The 18,851-nt window shown below is 48.7% G+C and overlaps 7 protein-coding genes across 7 annotated transcripts; 3 read left to right on the top strand and 4 right to left on the bottom strand.

The window, feature by feature from the left end:
• Positions 1–90: 90 nt before the first annotated feature.
• M436DRAFT_86137 (uncharacterized protein) lies at positions 91–1,254 on the top strand (the record flags this gene model as incomplete). Its single annotated transcript, XM_013567518.1, has 2 exons — positions 91–305; positions 615–1,254. 2 exons carry the CDS (start codon positions 91–93, stop codon positions 1,252–1,254), a joined length of 855 nt encoding a protein of 284 aa, XP_013422972.1.
• A 974-nt stretch (positions 1,255–2,228) lies between these two features.
• On the top strand, positions 2,229–2,804 carry M436DRAFT_57838 (uncharacterized protein; the record flags this gene model as incomplete). The annotated part of the gene is made up of 1 exon (XM_013567470.1): positions 2,229–2,804. One exon carries the CDS (start codon positions 2,229–2,231, stop codon positions 2,802–2,804), a length of 576 nt encoding a protein of 191 aa, XP_013422924.1.
• Positions 2,805–4,034: 1,230 nt separating this feature from the next.
• M436DRAFT_67888 (putative beta-galactosidase B) lies at positions 4,035–7,197 on the bottom strand (the record flags this gene model as incomplete). Its single annotated transcript, XM_013567480.1, has 4 exons — positions 4,035–6,771; positions 6,826–6,855; positions 6,904–6,971; positions 7,024–7,197. 4 exons carry the CDS (start codon positions 7,195–7,197, stop codon positions 4,035–4,037), a joined length of 3,009 nt encoding a protein of 1,002 aa, XP_013422934.1.
• Positions 7,198–8,030: 833 nt separating this feature from the next.
• On the bottom strand, positions 8,031–10,159 carry M436DRAFT_67889 (uncharacterized protein; the record flags this gene model as incomplete). Its single annotated transcript, XM_013567481.1, has 4 exons — positions 8,031–8,377; positions 8,432–9,569; positions 9,622–9,878; positions 9,931–10,159. 4 exons carry the CDS (start codon positions 10,157–10,159, stop codon positions 8,031–8,033), a joined length of 1,971 nt encoding a protein of 656 aa, XP_013422935.1.
• Positions 10,160–13,438: 3,279 nt separating this feature from the next.
• On the bottom strand, positions 13,439–14,722 carry M436DRAFT_57773 (uncharacterized protein; the record flags this gene model as incomplete). The annotated part of the gene is made up of 4 exons (XM_013567457.1): positions 13,439–13,889; positions 13,951–14,324; positions 14,379–14,483; positions 14,552–14,722. 4 exons carry the CDS (start codon positions 14,720–14,722, stop codon positions 13,439–13,441), a joined length of 1,101 nt encoding a protein of 366 aa, XP_013422911.1.
• A 1,448-nt stretch (positions 14,723–16,170) lies between these two features.
• On the bottom strand, positions 16,171–17,427 carry M436DRAFT_76686 (arrestin domain conatining protein; the record flags this gene model as incomplete). The annotated part of the gene is made up of 2 exons (XM_013567519.1): positions 16,171–16,413; positions 16,462–17,427. The coding sequence occupies 2 exons, from the start codon at positions 17,425–17,427 to the stop codon at positions 16,171–16,173; spliced, it is 1,209 nt and encodes a 402-aa protein (XP_013422973.1).
• A 549-nt stretch (positions 17,428–17,976) lies between these two features.
• Positions 17,977–18,471, top strand: M436DRAFT_76687 (cyclophilin-like protein; the record flags this gene model as incomplete). The annotated part of the gene is made up of 1 exon (XM_013567520.1): positions 17,977–18,471. The coding sequence occupies one exon, from the start codon at positions 17,977–17,979 to the stop codon at positions 18,469–18,471; it is 495 nt and encodes a 164-aa protein (XP_013422974.1).
• Positions 18,472–18,851: the final 380 nt, after the last annotated feature.

Raw genomic sequence — 18,851 nt, forward strand, 5'->3', positions numbered from 1 at the left:
GCGCGCCCGCGCCTTTTCCTTTCTCACACATAACATCCACCGCTTACTCTTCCACGCCCATCTTCGAACATCTCACAACGTCACGCCATCATGTCTTCACCCGTCAGCCTCGAGGAACAGCTGGAGAAAGTCAAGAAAGATCTCAAAGACGCCAATGAGACTATAGCAATGCAACAGATCGAACTGGACTCCAAGGATCAAGAGCTCACCGAGATGCAAGGATTCTTGGAAGACAAGAACCGCCAGTTGAGTGACTTCGAAGAGCAATCCGGTCTCGAGTTAAGGAGCAGATTGGCCGAATTGGAGTCCGAGCTAGATCGAAACTGAGCGTTGAGAATGATATCAGAGACAGAGACATTGCGACGGGAGCGCTACGAGTTCGAATCCGCTTCTTATCAGAGTGCAGCCAGTTTGCGCGAGTCGAACGACGCATGGTCTAGATGTTTCACTGCGGTGCTGGCAAGCACAATCACCGGCGACCAAATTCCATACGACCTTCTGCGCCCGGTTCTCCCTCATCCGTTTCTATCTAGAAACGACTTCTCTTTCGTAATCGCCGAACGATATGCCTTCGCAGATGCCTATACAGGTCCTGCTATGTCCTAAGTCACCAGGGATGACTTGCAAATGGTCGAACTCCTTTGCTGGCTCAAAAACGTCTCCATACCATCCAACATCCCTGCCGATGCCCTCAGTCAGATCGTGTGGCTAGAGGCCAACCTCCTCGAGAAGATCAGACGCTACGAGAGACGCGACAGTTGGTTTCTACTTGCCTTTGGCCTCTTGTCTAACATGGTCGTTTCCAATGACTGGCCTGCTTGCTGCATTGCAGCTGTTCGTCTCGCAGTACTCGCCGGACAATATCCACTACGCGACAAGGCTGTTTGGGACGATTTCGTCGCTAATTTGATGAACAACTTCATCCAACTGGATGTCGATCCCCTCGGCCAGGCCTGTCTAGCCTACCTTTGCCTCACGACTCGCGACCCCCCGGCCATGATGGCACAGAATCTCCCGGTAGCGCTTTCTCAGGCCGAAATCGACGTCTCAATGCGCATCCCAGAAATTCTTGCAAAGCTGGAAGGAGAAGATGTAGCGGTGGCACACGATGCAGGTTCTCTCAGTGTGGTTTTCGTCAGACGCAACCAACAAAGTGCCGTCTTCTCCAGACTTCCAAACTCTAGTGATTGGAGTTTTTCCGTACTACCTTTCGAGCTTACATCTCTTCTTCGTACCATGAGGAGAATCAGCTGAGGCCCCGGACCAGGACAGTCAGTCGATGTGAATGGTCATAGTAGTCTGTGGCTTTTCGTCTGCAGACACAAGTCTGAGTTGATCGATCAATTCAGACGCGAGATCCGTGAGAATACCGCAGCTTTGGTGGCTAGGATCAAGCAGGTACCTGCACGATGGGCCGAATACAAGGCATCGCAGAACTCGGAACCGTAACGGAATGCAGAGTCAGCATTCACTATCGCATGGCTTACAAGAAAATCGGGGTGGCAATGATGGCGTTTTTGATAGCAGTCTTATTGGCAGACAATCAGAAAGAGACATATCTCACTCTCTCGGCGAGTTCTGTTGTTGTTGTAGAACATACAAGGCTACGCAGCAACGTTTTTACCTTGACTCTTCAATAAAATTCAGTCTATTCTTTGTTATATATATTGAACGATGTCCTACATCATTCGTCAGAAGTCTGGGAGTCGAGAACCAACTCCTCGTTCTTTGAGAGAACGACGTTATTGTTCTCCTTTATTCTCTTGATAGTATTGAACATTCAGGAGTTTGATGATCTTTCTTTTGACCGATCATAGCTCTGGTTTGCTGGGTGTATCATAATAAATGCACGATATTCGAAGACGTCACAGAGCTGAAGATCGTTTTCATTATTGTTTATAGTCGCTGCCGGATATTCAGGCCGACGACCGTCACCAGTTTCCGTGTCAGCAGGTTCATTTCAACTGAAAGTCGGAGAATTCCAATGGAAACTGAGGGCAACGGTGAAGGAAGTGAAAACCCAACTCGTGCGCACGGAAAATTGAACAAAGGTGAAAATTCTTTTGTGTTCGCACTTGTGTTGAGTTCGCCAGTCCTTTCGTCAAGCACAACCGGCTCATACGCGACAAGCTGTTTATATATCCCAGAACAGGCGACAATCATGTCAGGTGAGTCGAATGAACGTATTGATGGACGATCAACACTAACACATTTACCTAGACACTACCATGGAGCGCCGCGAGCGCACTTGTGTGGTATGCGACGACACGAAGCACCAAGACGAATTCCCCAGTACTGAGGAGGTATCCTCGCACCGCCATGGTGCAGATGTTTGTCGCGACTGCTACATCAATCACATCGAAGTCGAGATCGACTCAAAGCAGTGGAATGAGGTTGCATGCCCCGAATGCATGACCACGCTGTCTTTCCATGAGGTCAAGAGTTTGACAAATGATGAGAGCTTTGCCAAATACGAGCGCGCCTGTGTCAGAGCAACACTATCAGCAGATCCAGACTTCAGACACTGTCTCTCTGCAACCTGCTCGTCTGGTCAACTGCACTCAGGAGGTTCTGGTGAGCCCATCTTCCGCTGCGAAGAGTGCGGTTACAAGCACTGCGTTGTCTGCGAGACCAATTGGCATGAGGACCAGACATGCGAAGAGTTCCAGGCCACACGTCAACTTTCACTGAACGCTGAAGACGAAAAGTCACAGCAAGAAGTCGAGAAGATATCCAAGCCGTGTCCTCAGTGTCATGTTCGCATCGAGAAGATAGGTGGCTGCGACGGCATGACTTGTCAGTGACCTTTTCACCTTTGATGACCTCGCTAATAAGTCCAACAGGCTCGAGATGCCGTCATAAATTCTGCTAGAATTGCTCTGCCGATTACAGCACCATCTTGGGAGAAGGTAATAATCGCCACGAGAAGAGTTGCATACATTATTTTCTAACCCTCCGACAATACCAAGCCGAACCTGAGGGACGCGGACTCGATGAGGGAACGCAAGACCGCATAGATGATATTTTCAGGCGTTTTGAAGAAGATGGGGAACGTCTTATCGAGGAGCACGTGCGCAGAGGGCGAGAGATGGAGAGACGCAGACTCGAGGAGGGACCACAAGACCGCATGAATGACATGATCAGGCGCCTTGAAGAGAATGAGGAACATCTTATCGAGGATGAGGAACGTCTAATCGAGGCGCACATGCGCAGAGTGCGAGACTTGTTACGCAGAAACAACGTCGAACCTGTCGCGGCTCAAGAACCAGCTGTACTCCAACGGCCGGTCGGAGCCCAAGAACCAATCGCAGCTCAAGAGTCAGTCGCCGTCGAAGGCCCTATCACTGAGGTGGTTGCAGAATCTGAACCGGCTGTGCCTCAAGAACCAGTCAAAACCCAGGGACCTGTCGTCGGACCTTTCGCCAACCCAGTCTCAGCTCCAGAGCCAGCCGCAGTCGATCCTGCCAAGTCAGTCGCCGAACCTGTGGCTAAGTCAGTCGACACCAAGACCAAGTCAGCATTCAGTGCATGGTTTAGCAAGGTCAAGCGTAAGACCAAGGCCGTGCTGTGTTTCGGTGGTAAAACCTCCGCCAAACACCTTGCATAGGTTATCAGCACAGGACGGCGACTCCAGATGAATACTAAAGAAAGACGAAGCGGAGATATGTGCACAATGGTTGTGTGCGGTGTTGTTATGTGAGTAAGGGGATGAGGAGAAAATGCCGATATGGGCTTTCGACACATTTCAAGCTCATAGGACTTGTTGCCAAACTATGGTGTTGAGAACAAAAAAGGATGGTGGTTCTACATTTGAAATCAGAGCCGCTGGACGAGTGCCGCTCATGTACAGACATCATCTGCTACTCAATCAGGCCCAGTACGATCCGAGCGAATAGCATGATTGAATTGTTGCTTCTCATAACATTCCTTTCCATGTGTACATGTTCATCAAGTAAACAGGCATTGAGTTATGCAAGACCCAGCAAGGCAAGATGCTACGTCTGTCCGATTATCGATCAACTTCATCGACTGACCTAGTAGTACTGCAACCTCTCCTTCGTCCACCCAGGTCTGAGATAGCTAGAATTGAAGCCAACATCGAAACCCGAGGAGTGCACACCAAGAACACTGACTTCGACAGACACACTCGCTTCAACATTATCCTGAGACCAGATCGATAGACCAATAGTGTTGTTACCGTGATAATCCAAGATACCAGGAAAGACTGGGAACTCCACCTGATTGCCAATATATGGAACAAATTTGCCAAACTGGTATCCATTGACGTAGAGTTGGGCTCTAAGCTTTAAGCTGTTTGGTGCGTGAAGGTTGAAGGCGAGTGAGACATCGTGACCCTCAGGCAGATCGAGAGGCAGGATAGTGCGGTAGAAGCTGGCACCTGCAGTGTTGAGACCAGTAGAAGGCGAGCCAGAAGCCCACTTGCTGTCATCGAAGCCGGGCAAGTGCCAGCCAAGACGCTCAGCATGTAGACCACCTTCATTGTAAGGTCCACGAACAGGATCGATGTTGGCGCCGCCACCAGCTTTGCCTGCTATCTTCCAGGAAGTGAACTTAGCCCCGTCGGCAAGGGTGGCGTTCAAAACACCACGAGGGTTGATAGCACCAGTGGTTTGATCCTTGCCCATATGATCTTGAATGACGAACAAAATATTCTCTCCACTCTTGACAGCATCACCAAACTTGAGCGTCTGGTTGGTTTGCGAAAGCTTGATATCACCGAAAGTCGAGCCGACGAATTTGCCATTCAACCAAGCAGACCAGCCACTACCAGTACCGCCGATGACGTTCAGGAAAACACCACTGCTTGTACCGTTGAAGCGTCCACGCCAGAGAATGTTACCACCGTGGAAGCCGTACTCGTCTGCATACAGGATATGGTCGGTGGCAGGCTTGTTCCAATGAGGAGTGGTGGTATGGTTGGCATTGGCCCATTTCGAGTCATCGTATCCAGCTTCACGCTCGGGAAGACCATCTGCAACCTTCCATTGAGACAGCTTGGGAAGTGAGGCAGTCAATGATTGTACGGTGACTTTGTCCTGACCAAGCTCGCCCTTGAGACTGCCATAGCCGGAAGGCTTGACAGAAACACATTCACCATTGAAAGTGACCTTCTTGACACCTGCAGCAAAGACTTCGAGAGGAGTAGTTCCGTTGTAGTCGCCAACCAGAGCAAGAATTTCACCCTCAACAACAGCAGTGCGGACAAGGTATGGACCAGTGACCAAAGCGGTCTTGTCCAGAGGCACGTGAGGATCGTTGATCAAAGTAGTGTGCCAGAGTTTGTAAGCGTGTGATCTGTCGACAACGATTGCAGTCACGCCGTTACCATACTGGAAGACGCTCATTCCCGAGCCCTGTGCGAAGCTAGTAATGACACCATCCTTGGTCTGGTAGAAGCCAACGCTGGAACAGCCATCGCATTGTTTGACATTTCCATATCGAGCACCCTTAAGGTAGAACTCTCCGCTCTCGCCAGTAGGGACCCAGAAGACGATGATAGGTTTGCCATTTTGAATAGACACGGCCAAGACTTCGGCAGTAGAGTAGACGATCTTTTGATTACCGGCGTTGTAATCTGAAACAAGGATCTTGGATTCTCTTCCGTTGATACGGATGTCAGCAGCATGCTGAGGAACCTCAAACTCTCCAAGAGAAGTCGTCATGTTTTGCTTGAATGAAAGAGAGGTCTGGAGAGTCGTGTTTGCATGCCTAACGACATAGAACTGAGCATTGTTCTCCACGTTGTACAGTACTTGTGTGAAGACATTGGAGTTTGTGGTTAGGTTTGTACCGTTTGCTCCTCTCTCGATCAGAGGAAGGTCCTTGGCAGATCTGATAAAGTATCCAAGCAGCTTTGCCTCAGAATACTTATCACCAATGAGACGATCCTCCTGGATAGGTGCAGAATAGTCGTAGCTAGTACCAACCAGTGGGAATGCCAACGCACCCCAGTTGGTTCCACCGTACAGCATGTACATGTTGTGAGCAGTAACCTTCTGAGCAACGTTGTTTCTGTAAAACACATTCACCCAATCAGGTCCAGTATTGTTTCTGCAGCCACCAGCAGGGCCATCCCAAGGGTTATATGAACCACCCTGGAACTCGGCAAAGAAGGAAGGATCTCCTGGTGCCGTTTCCTGGAAGTGGGTGTGGTAGTCAAGGACAGTAAAGTCAGGAGCCGGAGAATTGGTAGAGGCACACTCTTGGAGATTGCAACTCCAGCAAGAAGGATAGTTGTCAACAGCGTACAGCCATGTATCACCACCGACTTTGTTGATATCGTAGTCCATGGACCAAGACTTGCTTCCCAAGTTAGGGTTGTTGTGCACAGTAGGCATGTTGATCCCAGTGTCATTTGCGACAGTCTCAAGAAGCTCCATATAGTGAATTGCAGTTTCGTTGGGGGTTCTGCGAGCAGTGTTTGTCCATTGGTAGCCGTACTCGTTCTCAACTTGATAGAAGATGACATTGCCGCCATTGACAATCGAATGTTCAGCAATGATTCCGTTAACAGTTTCGATGTACGGTTTCCAGGCTTCGGTATATCTAGTGTCATTATTGCGGAGAGAACCGTAAGCACCGGTGGTCACCCAACCCGGAAAACCACCGCCAGTACTTTCCGCATTAATGTAAGGTCCAGGTCGATAGAAGATATATAGACCGAGTTGTTTGCAAGTCTCGAATAGACTGCTGATGTTGTGAGCGCCAGATTCGAAATCGACAACGCCATCACGTGGAGCGTGGAATCCCCTGTTTATAATAAGTCGCCAGATCCTTCTTGTCGTACCCTCAGCTCCAACTTACCAGTGTGAGTAGAAGGAGACTGCATTGAAACTAGTTGTATGTTAGACTTTACAATTCATTCCCTGGCAGTCAACTTACCCGGCAGCTTTGACCTTGTGTAGGACGTCGACCCATAGCTCAGGGACTGGGATTCTCCAGTAATGCATCTGTTGAATAATCAGATTCGGGTCAGTCGGTTCAGCGAAAAGTCAGACTCACCTCTCCAGACCAGATGAACAGACGTTCGCCATTAACTTTGAAACTGTAATGGTCCCATTCGACCAAGTCAGTGAGACCGTTGCTTCTCAGTGGCCATTGTGTCTCCTGCGCGGTGGAGAGGGCAGCAAGTGCCAATGGCAAGGAGAGCGTCAAGTTCTTGAAGAGACCTTTCATGATGTGTGCCAATCAAAAGACTTAGCGACAAACGCATATCGAAGCACCCAAACGTCAGGATATGGAAAGTATTTATCCTTTACTGCTCGCTCCATGAGCCAAGCCATGTCGCCACAAACCATATGTCTGTCTAACTGAATACAGCAGATTCTTCGTGTGATTAGGGTCTTAGCACGGAAGAATGACACTTTACCCACAGATCTCACAAGAATCTGCAAGACCGACGGGCGGAAAAATAGGTGCACGGTGGTTGTGTAAAAGTGGCGGGCATGCAAAGCAAGGAAATGAGGGGAAACCGCGGATCGACATGGTATAGACATGGGATCAATCTACCGAGCACGCGAGAATGTGCGGAGTGCGTGCTAGCACCTGAAGGCGCGATCTGGGTAGCCGGCCTGCCTTATACCGACAATCCAGACAACACGGAACACCTTTTGAGACTTCCAGGATTTCTCTCCAGAAAAATTGATGTTTAGGGCAAAGAAGAAAGGTATGGGAACGGAAGTTGGAGAGGTGGGGGGTTTTCTGCAGTCGAATGTGGAGTCTCGCAGCGAAGGTGGCTTGTGCATACGCATCATCATCTACTACCGCATTCGGACTTTCCTGATTCTGGCAAACATGAGGAATACATCGCCCTCTCTACTCGGTAGAGCAAAGTCAAGGTCATATTCATGATTAGCAACTGTGAAACACAAGCGTGTAAGAGGGTTGAGATAGTAATAATATTGACATTACACATAAAATGTTCTACCACAGCCATGACAGCCACAGTGAAAGAAGGATATATAAAAACAAAAGCCAAGGCAAAAAACACTCTAACAACAAAGCAAAACCTATAGACCAGAATCAATCTGGTTCACAACAGTAGTATTGGTGAATGCAGCCCAGTCACGGCAAGTCTGAGCCATGACATACGGAATCTCCATCTCGTTGGTGACATAAGGTGTGTTGACCATCAAATTGATGTTCATACCCTCGCTGATGTGCCAGGCAATGTGACAGTGGAAGGGCCAGACACCCCAGTTGTCAAGCTCGATCTGGATCACGAGATATCCATTAGGCTGGACAAGCTGAGTGTCGCGGCGTTGAGGATTCTCAGGATTTGTAATGGAGACACCGTCCCAAGTTCCGATACCCTCGCTGAGGACTTGCATGTTGAATCCGTGGATGTGCATGGGATCTGCGATATTTGGTTAGTGTCAATGTTCGGTCTCTGCAGAAATGGACAACTCACGAGAAGCAGGAAAACCAACACTTTGCATGATAATGCGAACGGTCTTGTTAGTGCCCAGATCAAAGACACGGGACTCCTTCGGGAAGTCGATGTTGCCGAGTCCGGCCTCCAGAAGAGTTGGATCATTGTAGTTTGCGACATAAGTCTCATTGTTCATGTACCATTTGAAAGCTCCAGTTGAGTTGTATTTGGCGGACATGGTGAAGTTGAGGGTGACATCAGGGTCCTGAACTGGAATAGGATACTTGGGAACTGTGAGGTTGAGAGGCTGGTTGTTGCAGTTGAGAGGGAAGTAGATGCGAGAATTATCGATTGTGTTGGATGTGGTTGGGGGGATGCTGGTATCAGCGTCCTCGTAGTAGATTGCTGCGAGAGCTTCAACACCGTGGCCATCGTTCAAACTGCAACCAGTCTGACCACGAGGAGGTCCAAGTCCAGAAGGTCCTTCGGTCATACGCATCCAGACGGCATCAGTGCTGTTGCCGGTAGCTTCTACAATAATATCAGAACGCTGACCAACACCAAGAGTGACCAGATCAGTGTAGTAAGGTTCAATAGGGACGAAATCGTTGGCAACGACCTTGAGCTTGTATCCATCGATCGAGAAGAAGATGACTGCTTCAGCAGCATGATTGACCAGACGCAGGAGATGCTTCTTGCCACTTTGGAAACGAAATTGAGAGACACCTGCATTGGGAGTACATGTAAGGTTGGTGTTTTTGCAGTCGTAGTTGTTCTTTCCGTTGATCAACATGTTGTTAGAGTTTGGTGGGAAGATTGGACCGACTTCCGAAGCAAAAAAGACCTGTTGGACCAAAGAATAGTAATCAGCGTGAAACCAGTCAGTCAACATTACGGGACCAAGATCAACATCGTATTGATCAGCGACAGGTCCGTGAATGATAATAGGGCCAGAAAGACCGTTCAAGTACTGAGCTGACCAGTGAGAGTGCCACCAACTGGTACCATAAAGTTCGGCACGGAAGCGGTAGGTAAAGCTTTTACCAGGAGCGATGGGACACTGACTGAGACCAGGAGTACCATCATACCAGGGAGTACCCTTTTGAAGGAAACCGTGCCAGTGCATGGCAGTACCCTCGTTGAGGTTGTTTGTAATCTTGACCTCGATCCAATCACCCTGAGAACGTTAAATAATGAAGGAACTTATATCTGGAGTGATCAATGCATACCCAATTCGCCTCAATGAGAGGTCCAGGGAATTGTCCGTTGACTACAAGAAGTCCAAGTTCAACACCATCAGGAGCCATAGTCTTGTTGGAAATCTCCCATTCATAGTAACGAGTCATGCCAGTGTTGGGAACATTCTTCTCATTGTAAGGGTTTGTGTCGTTTTGTTGTCTCAGACCCCATGGACATCCCTGAGGCAGAGGTCCATCTACCCATCCTGGAAAGTCTGGGTGATCAAGTGTACCCCAACTGCTGAGACCTGGATCATGTGGTTAGTCTAGAGATTATCAAGATGAGACATCAATACATACCATTGGTTGCGTTTTGAGGGAGTACACCGCTGGGCGACCAAGGATGGGATGTTGGATGAGGCCATGGCGAACCCTGAGTTTGAGAAGAGTTCCAAAAGTTAGGCCCATGAGGTCCTGAAGGTCCAGGAGATCCCTGAGGCTTCGATTTCCAGCCAAATTGTGGTGCCCACGCAGAAACGACGGCGGAACCCCAAAATGCCGCAGCCGAAAGTTTAGTTACGGCTCTCATGTCAGGCGTGAAAAGAAGGAAGAGTCCAGCGAGTAGGTATGTAGATGTATAATGGGACGTATAACGGGTGTATGCAGAATCTTGAAACGAAAGACAGGTAGAGCAAATGAAAGGTCGCACTTGAGTCACTGGTAAAGAAGAGGCAGGGAACCCACCCCAACTATATATGTATAAACAGACCCAAAGAAGAGGCGACCACTTACCAACATCTATGGATACTCGGCTGCCAGCAACACCCACCACTCGCTAAGGATCCGCTCCTTCCACAGTAGCTTCACCCAGCAACAAGGCCATAACAAGGAGCTAAAAGTTGGCAAATGACTTTCGAGCCGATCCTGTCAGGGCGGGTCTGGAGTAAGTGGCGGGTCTACTTGCATGAGTGCCATGAGCGAGCGAGGGAGAGTGTTGAGTAAAAGCGGTATTGGCGCAAATCGATACCGTTTCTATGGCACACCTCCACTTGTCATGCATGCGCGAATCTCTTAGCTGTTCATGCATGTTGGGATTTAGCTTTTGTGATCTCGAGAGTTCCATGCGAGATTCGGGATTCAAGGCGGCCTCACCGGCACGAACGTGTGTGCAGTAGGTACCTGTACTGCTTGTCAGATACCGATTATGAAATCCGTCATGTCGTCGGTGTTGTATAGTTTCTGCGCATGGTTGAGACAATCCATCAAGGCCTCACGAGTTTCAACACCGCCTTGGTTTCATCAGGTCTCATTCCCACTGCTGCATATCTGCAAGTCGTACAGTAAGAAATCTCCGAAAAGACCAGGATAGGCGTGGTTGTGCAAGGATGGACCTTGACCCGAGGGCTGGGACAAAGAGACGGGTCGTTGCTGGTATAAGCGTCATAATTGCCGTGCAGTCAAAAGCTTGGCGGGGGCTGTTTTTCAAGCCACAGCTTCAGCCTTTCGAGCTTCTTGTTGATGATTTGGTGGAGCTTGTCTTTACATCTTTTGCGCCTCTTGGAGTAACGGTGGAGAGCTAGTGTTGACCTCACGTTGACTAAGGATTTGCGGTAGCTATTCAACATGACTACACAGACCATTTGACTTGTTATTGGCACTCTAATCCATGACGACGCTCTGCTTACACGTCCAAAGTTTGCACGATTCGTGCTGTACATGCATGCAGCACGCGCTGTTCGGCCGGGCAAGAACATCCCTTGCAGAATACTACTGCTTACGCGAACCTTGTTCAAGGCAAGGATCATGCCCTGCCTTGTTGTTTACCACTCCTTCAACACATGGTTGAGGACGATTATCATTCAGACAAGTGTTTCAGGCATGGATCTTGAGAGTAAACCTTTCTCGCCAAGTCCTGCGTGTAGTCACAAAGTCATGGCAGAGATAAATCGCAGGCTCCTGTTGCAGTGCTGGGTAGGATTGCGTCTTGTGCAGTTGTGAAGCGGATTTTTGATGCAAATCCATAGCGAATCTATACCGTATACAACTCCAACAGACTTCGATCTCGACTGTTCTTCTCAATGACCAGATGCCTGCTAGTCATTACTAAATAATTCACGGACCTGCGTCGGAGAATTGATTTAGATGTCAACTCGCTCGTACAGCATTCGGGAGCTCGACTGCTGATGTTGTGCGCCGGTCAAGCACGTTCGGCAACCTGCCGGATTGACGCTTCTGTGTATTACCAAGAGTATAAAATCGATGAATGCCTGTCAAACTCGTGGTCAAATTCTTTGGATCTCATATGCTTCAACTTCGATCATCACTGCTCGAATCTATCATGATGAATGTCGAGAAGGTACCTCAAGCAAGTACTTATCACCAAGGCAAGAACACCGCCTACTCAGATCCACTCCACTCACCATACAAGCTCCTTGACTGACCAAGCCACTGTTCATATGGCGTTTAATTAAATCGAGATGGACTCACTGATCGCGAGGAGCAAAGCATGCGTGGTGATGTGGCGACAAAAAAACGTTGGAGGGTTGTGAGGGGAGCCGAAGCGGACTTCTATATCACGCTTGCTCCAGCCTCCAAGAAGACAAGACAGACACTAAGAAATATTCCAAGAAGGCTCCACAATCTACAAAAGCAAAGATAAATCCTCTTCATCTCTTGGAATCTCTTGGTTGAAACTCTTGGAGAACGTCTTCGGAAAGGACTACCCGGAATGACCGTGGAGAGAAATGTCTCAGTCTGAGGTCTTGACAGGCGGCTGATCCTACGCGCATCATCTGGAAAGCTGAAAGCTATGCTTTGCTTCTTTTACTAGTTGTGATCCGGTAACTCGGCATCTTGATTCTTACTTGACCACTTTGGGCATCCATCATGGTGAATTTTTGCTTGTAGAGAATCGATCTGTTCATCTCGTATCATTGGTCCTGTCCAGATCTTGGTCGATTGTCTGGGGCAACAACTATTCTACCTGGCTGATGTGCTGCGATCGTTGAGCTTCAGAAGGTGCAGTTGCGTATTGAGTACCTGGATCTTTGTCATCGTGTTGCATGCCAATGCAAGATCTCGCCCAGCCATCTCTTACTCAAGTAGAAAAAGGTTCATAAGGTTCTGACAAGATCTACGAAAAAGGTGGCAACCATACGAGCGTTATCGTAAACCATGTCTTGTGCTTGAAAGTATAGCGATGCATCTGACAGCTATTGCTACACGCCTCCTCATCATCGTTCGAGTGTATCCAACCTTGTGTCAAACAGTGATGGACTGATTAGCTTTCTATCTGTGCAGAACCTAGCAAAACCTAACGAAACATCCTGTCAGATGGCGCATTTGAAGAAAGCTGAAACGATGCCAAAGATAAGATTTCCAATGCCCTCAAAGAACCTGTTCCTCTTCATGCTCGTGGACTCAGCGAAGGGAAACTACCAATACGACGACATACTTTCATATCATCACACAAATAGGTGACGTTGAGTTCTCATCTGACGCATTTGATACGACCTCGAAATACGATGATGACAACTCGACAAGTAGCCTTTACGATCAGCTGGGATAACGATGTTTCATCGTCTTCAACTCAATCTCCCTTTTTTACCATACCTTGAATCGTGCTGAATTGCTTTATCCACCTGCACATACTACGTTCTTGACAGACGTATCACAACCAGAACACTCATATATCTCTCTCCGCTCAGGCGACTTCGGGTGCTAAACGTGTACTTACGCCTCTCTCACCTAGAGTTTAAGTATGGATTTCAACTTCGGGATCAAGCATATAGCTTCCCGGCCATTCAAGAATGTAACATTCAAGACTCCACCATCTCAAGAAAAATAAACCGAATGAAAGGAACATATCCTACACAACTTGCACCTCAAAAGTCTCCTCCCTGACAATCCCCTTCAAACTCTCCATACTCTCCGTCCCCTTGACATGTCCCTTCCTCACTCTATCCCTCTGTCTCTGTGCTCTAACCTTCCTCTCACTTTCTCGTCTCTGTAACCCACCTACCTCAGCAAACACCCTAGCCTTATGCGTAAATACCTCTCTATCCCCTCTCATTTTATCGCCAAAGAATGACATGGGTGTTGAGATGCGACGGGCAAGTTTGCCTGAAGAGTTGGACAGGGAGAATATTGAGCGTGTGGGGATGGTGATTGGGAAGAAGGCTGAAGCGCAGGAGGCAGCAAAGGTGTAGGTGACAAGAATTTGTTGGAGGATGGCAGTTGGGATGAAGGAGATGGATGGGTGACCGGAGGAGAGGAAATGGAGGTAGGTGATGAGGTACGCGATGCTGAGTGCGATGTTCCTGCCTTTTGTTAGCATTTTCCCTCCATCAAAACGTGCACCAAAGATTGGAAAACACTTACGGCACCCTGAGCGCAAAAGCAACAACAACCCACTTCTTCTGTTCCCTCTGCACCTCCATCTGCCCCAAAAACGCCGCAGCCAAACTCAACACATCCAACTCAGTCGCACAACTCAACGCCATCGAAACAGCGATCCTAACGTCCAGATTTTTGCAACTGTTCTCTTTGGCAGACAACAACATATGACTAGGTGTACAATTTGCGTTCATGGTGAGGATAGCCATAACACCCCATAGAAAGACCAGTGCAATGCCTATATTGCAGATATAAAGTCGAATACGGTTTTGGGGTAAGAGACGGCGGAGAAGAAACAAAGCTGATAGTTTGGAAGTTCCGAGGATGAGGGAGAAGAGGATTCTGCTTACAAAGACCAGCTGGGCGGGGTAATTAGTTGGTTGATTGCGGTGAGATCTGAAGGTGTTGCTTACCTTTGAAGCTTTGAGGATACCTGCTTGGGTACCTGGTGTCAATTGTACTCCGAATCCGAGTTCCAGTGACCCTGTGAGTAGAGCTGAATGTGCCATGACAAAAACCTGTTTGTGTCTGATTAGCTTCTATCACTTTGACTTGGATGAGAGAAGGAAGCCTTGTATGAGCTTACAAAAGAAAAAACAACGGCAAGATCATCAAGACCATATCTTCTATACCGCACTATCCCTCGCCAGAGTAGTAGTATAGGGCAAATGATTGTGCATGTTATGACCGTAATCCAAAGCCAGCCTCGGTGATCGGTACTTGTTACCGGAGAAAGAGAGAGCGTAGATCCAAACATTTTGGTTGTGTTGCAAAGTGGTGGTGTTTTGAAACCATGTGATGTCCTGAAAAGTACTCCGGTACCATATAACGTTGTGCCGGACAAATAAGTATAAGCAGGAAATCAGAGTCCGGATACCAGATTCCAGCCAAGCGATCAGAGAATTCCAGAAAAGCGACAGATACAAAAAGAGTGGATGAAGAAGAAAAAGAATAATATCAAAGACCGAATCAAGGCATAAGGGGAGAACGAAGTTCCCCCAGATCACCAAAACACGGCAGCCTTGCTACAGAAGAGAAAATATATTGGGTTGCCTGGCTCTACTTAATACTTGACTTGCCTTGACCAAGAGAGTGACCAGGCACAAACCAAGGGATCTACAAATCGTATGTTTTGTGCATGGGTAAAGTCTTTCTCAGAGCCTCAGTCTGGCAGGCGGGTACAATATACCTGAATTTTGCTTCAAAAGAAGCGAGTCGTGAAACCTGACATTTTGTTTCAAGTCATCAAGCTATGGTTTGTAAACCGTTCCTTCGACTTCCAAGACCCTATGTCAGTTCGCTGTCATCCCTTAGAAGTTTGGCTTTGCTGTCGGAAGGAAATTGTTTGTTGGAAGGGCTGATGGAAGCCATTCTGTCGCATAGGACGACGGAAAGCCCAGATCGAAATTGCCGACCTATATGATTGTCTCATAATACTATAACAAGTCAGCCATACAAGGACTGTCGGTGAAGCACTCTCTTGTCTAACAGAAAGTGGAGAGAGCTCACAAGATCTAGATGGTGATCAGTTCAACAGCAAGTCCAAAACAAGGCCGTATCCACTTTTGCGCAACCCAAATCCTACAACCTCGAGTGGATCTGGATTGTCAAGATCAGGATGAGTATGAGAGAGATGTCTTATTTTGGAGATTTCTAATCTCCCTAATCTTGATGTGATGGTGGGGAGGAGTGTTGCGTAAGGCGAAGCATCCACTTGCTGAAACAGCCGTGCGCACTCAATCCCCAGATTCTAGGTTTGGCATCTGCTTCGGTAAACGACATCGTCAACTTAAACCATTCCTACAAGATACAAACAAGAAATATCAGTGATCCTTCCTGAGCAGTACGGCCGAAGTGATGGTTAGATCATTGTCAAAGAACTCGTGCATTACGCTGGACTGACAGTATGTAAGAAAGCCATGGCTTGTACGTAACAGACCACCAGACTAGATGAGAAGGAGAAACAAGAACTCCCGAAAATGCATTCAGACCTGTCAAAAAGACGAAACGCCTATCTTTATCCTTGGTGAAGGAACTGACACCTTGCCGGCCTGACAGATCTTCTTCAAACGCCATAAACTCCTCGCCAAATCAACATTTTACCCTCTCGCTATCCTGAGAAAAGAAGAAAATGGACTGGTCGTATCATCGTAACTAGTCCCAAAAGGTGGTATAAGAAAGCAAAAAGTGAATAATCGGTCCGGCTTATTCGATCAGGGGTTTCCTGTGACCTCCAACGATGGTCATGCCCAAGCTTTTGAGGCCATTGGCGTCTGAGGCTCTAATGATGGTCGAAGCAGGGAGCATGGGATTGTCGGGAGAGATATGGTAGGCGTCTTTGGCGGCTTGCTCGATGGCTTCCATTTCTTCCTTACAGCCAGCGTGATCCCACGGACAGACGACAATCGGTTGGCGGATCATTATGTCCTTTGCGCCAGACATGACGGCCTGTATGAAGTCAGAATAGGAAACGAAATTGATCGGCCCCAAACATACCTTCACCACCAAATAGTACTCGATCTTGTACAGAGTACCAGTGGTTGTGAAGCCGCTGACGGCATATAGTGGAAATTCTCGTTTTTGACGAGGCAAAATGCCTTCTTGGTTGCGCGAATCTCTAGCAGGGAATACCAAACCCAAATTTGTAAAATAGCCAGCTTCGGGCATCTTGATCCCTACTCGATGGGTGGAAGAAGCCAACGTCTTGGCTTTCCGTTGTGGTTCATCTCCTTGGTGGTTGTATATGACTTCTTCTTCTATACTCATTGTGATTGCTTTGACGGTAGCCTTCATGGCTTTTCTAAGCATGTCGGGGTTTGGTGTGAGTTTGATGTAGACGCTGACTGGATCGAGAGGGCCATAGGACCAGCGAGGTAATGATATGGCGAGGGTAACGAGGTGGTCGACAACACGTTCAGCGCTTTCTGGGCGGTTGTACATGCCGAATGTGGACAGAGTATCGTATCTGGCGATTGGTACTGGAAAAGGGTATTTCTTCTGATCGCTTGCACCATGGTGGACAGTGACGACAATCTCGTAGTATGTTTCGGCAGCGCGGCGATCCAATTGCAAACTTGCTGGTGGTACACGTCTCGCCATCTCCTCACCGCCTCGACCGTATGGGATGAATATGACAAAAGGCAGATCCATGGATAGAATAGCTTCGCTCTCACGACCCAGAGGAGCGCGATACAGCAGCATCTCCTTGCCGACTATATCGGTAATCTCCCTTCGATTTGACGTGACCAAATGGCCTTTGATTGTGTCGGCCGAGGGATGTATGCTCTCTCGACGTTGTAGGCAGACGGTGACCAGCGAGACATGAACGGGAGCGGAGACGCCCAGTAACGGACGGATCTCGACCTTGCCCTCTATGCGCGGAGAAGTGGCCGAGATTCCAGGATATCCAACGAGGAAATTGCTGTTCGGCGGGCCAGAGACGCGCACGAAGGCGGAGGTCATGTTGTGCGCAGCGTCTTGGTCAGTAGAGGCGCTGTTGGCCGCATGTCATGGGTCGAGTCGGTGGACGCAGATGAGGGCGCGAGGACGAGGACGAGGAGAGTCGACAGGGTAATGGCGAAGAGTCGAGGGCGTGAGAGTGCGACAGGTAGAATGGTTGATTTATTGGCGCAGTGTGTCAGCGATTGGCTTTCTGCGAGTCTCAGACACTCGTAGACGTCAACCAACAATGACAATGACCGACCGGGCCAGGGCGGGGGACGGCAGCGGGTAAGGGGGACTTCAAGGCACGATCGTCACTGAGAAAAGGCAGGAGCAAGAACACAGATCGAATTGTTTGTCGGACAAGGGTGGATGTCGCTGAAACTCGCACGAGTCCAATGGACCTTCCTGGCTTTGATGAGCTGATGCCATTCAAGCAATCAAACCTGGAAAGAGCGACCCGCGAAGCACAACCAAGCAACAGCACGAGCCAGCCAGTTGCGCGCACCATCATCGTCATTGCATACCATTAACGCTTTTCGTTCACCCACATCAACCTAAACAACAACCATGGCCGTCACCCTGTACACAACCCATGGCGATCTCAAACTTGAGCTCTTCTGTAGCGCCTGCCCCAAGACAGCATACAACTTTCTCGCCCTCTGCGCATCCGACGCCTACAATGACTCGCCCTTCCACCGTCTCATCCCATCCTTCATGATCCAAGCTGGTTCGCCTGCCGCCACTTCCACCAAGGACAGTCCTAGCGTCTATGGTCAACCCTTTGAAGATGAAATCAAGTCGCAACTCAAGCACAACCAACGTGGTATTCTGAGCATGGCCAACAAGGGTCCCAACACCAACGGCAGCCAGTTTTTTCTCACCTTCGACAAGGCCCCTCACCTTGATGGAAAAAACACAGTCTTTGGTCGCGTCATAGAAGGCTGGGACACACTCGACAAGATGGAATCAATTCAGGTCGACAAGAAGAACAGACCTAAAGACCCTATCCGCATCCAGCGCGTTCACGTTCACGCCAACCCTATCGCCGACGAGCAGAGATGAAGTTTGGACAAGACACACATCTTCCCTTCAACTTACAGCACGCCAATTTCTCCTCGATGAATATCGCGTGACTGCCACTTTTCAGACGCGCCACAGTGCGCCAGCCATGAGCATCGGCCATCCGTCGCCGTGAGCTCAGCCTGCCATCTATAGAAGCTCTTCCACATGAGGTGCTATCGCTTCCGACACATACGAGTCTCGATGCTGCTCAAGGAATCAAACCAGTGTCGAATCTTCAGAAAGAAGACTCATGCCTCTGAGTTATATTGGCTCTTGCAGATCCGATGTACGGGCCTGGGTTTCAGCACGCCGGTCATATCTTCCTTCAACATTCTTATACTAAATGACCTTGTTCTCCTCGAAGAGCACATCCCAGCTCA

This window comes from Aureobasidium namibiae (assembly GCF_000721765.1).
Source record: "Aureobasidium namibiae CBS 147.97 unplaced genomic scaffold scaffold_25, whole genome shotgun sequence".
Classification (NCBI taxonomy): Eukaryota; Fungi; Ascomycota; class Dothideomycetes; order Dothideales; family Saccotheciaceae; genus Aureobasidium; species Aureobasidium namibiae.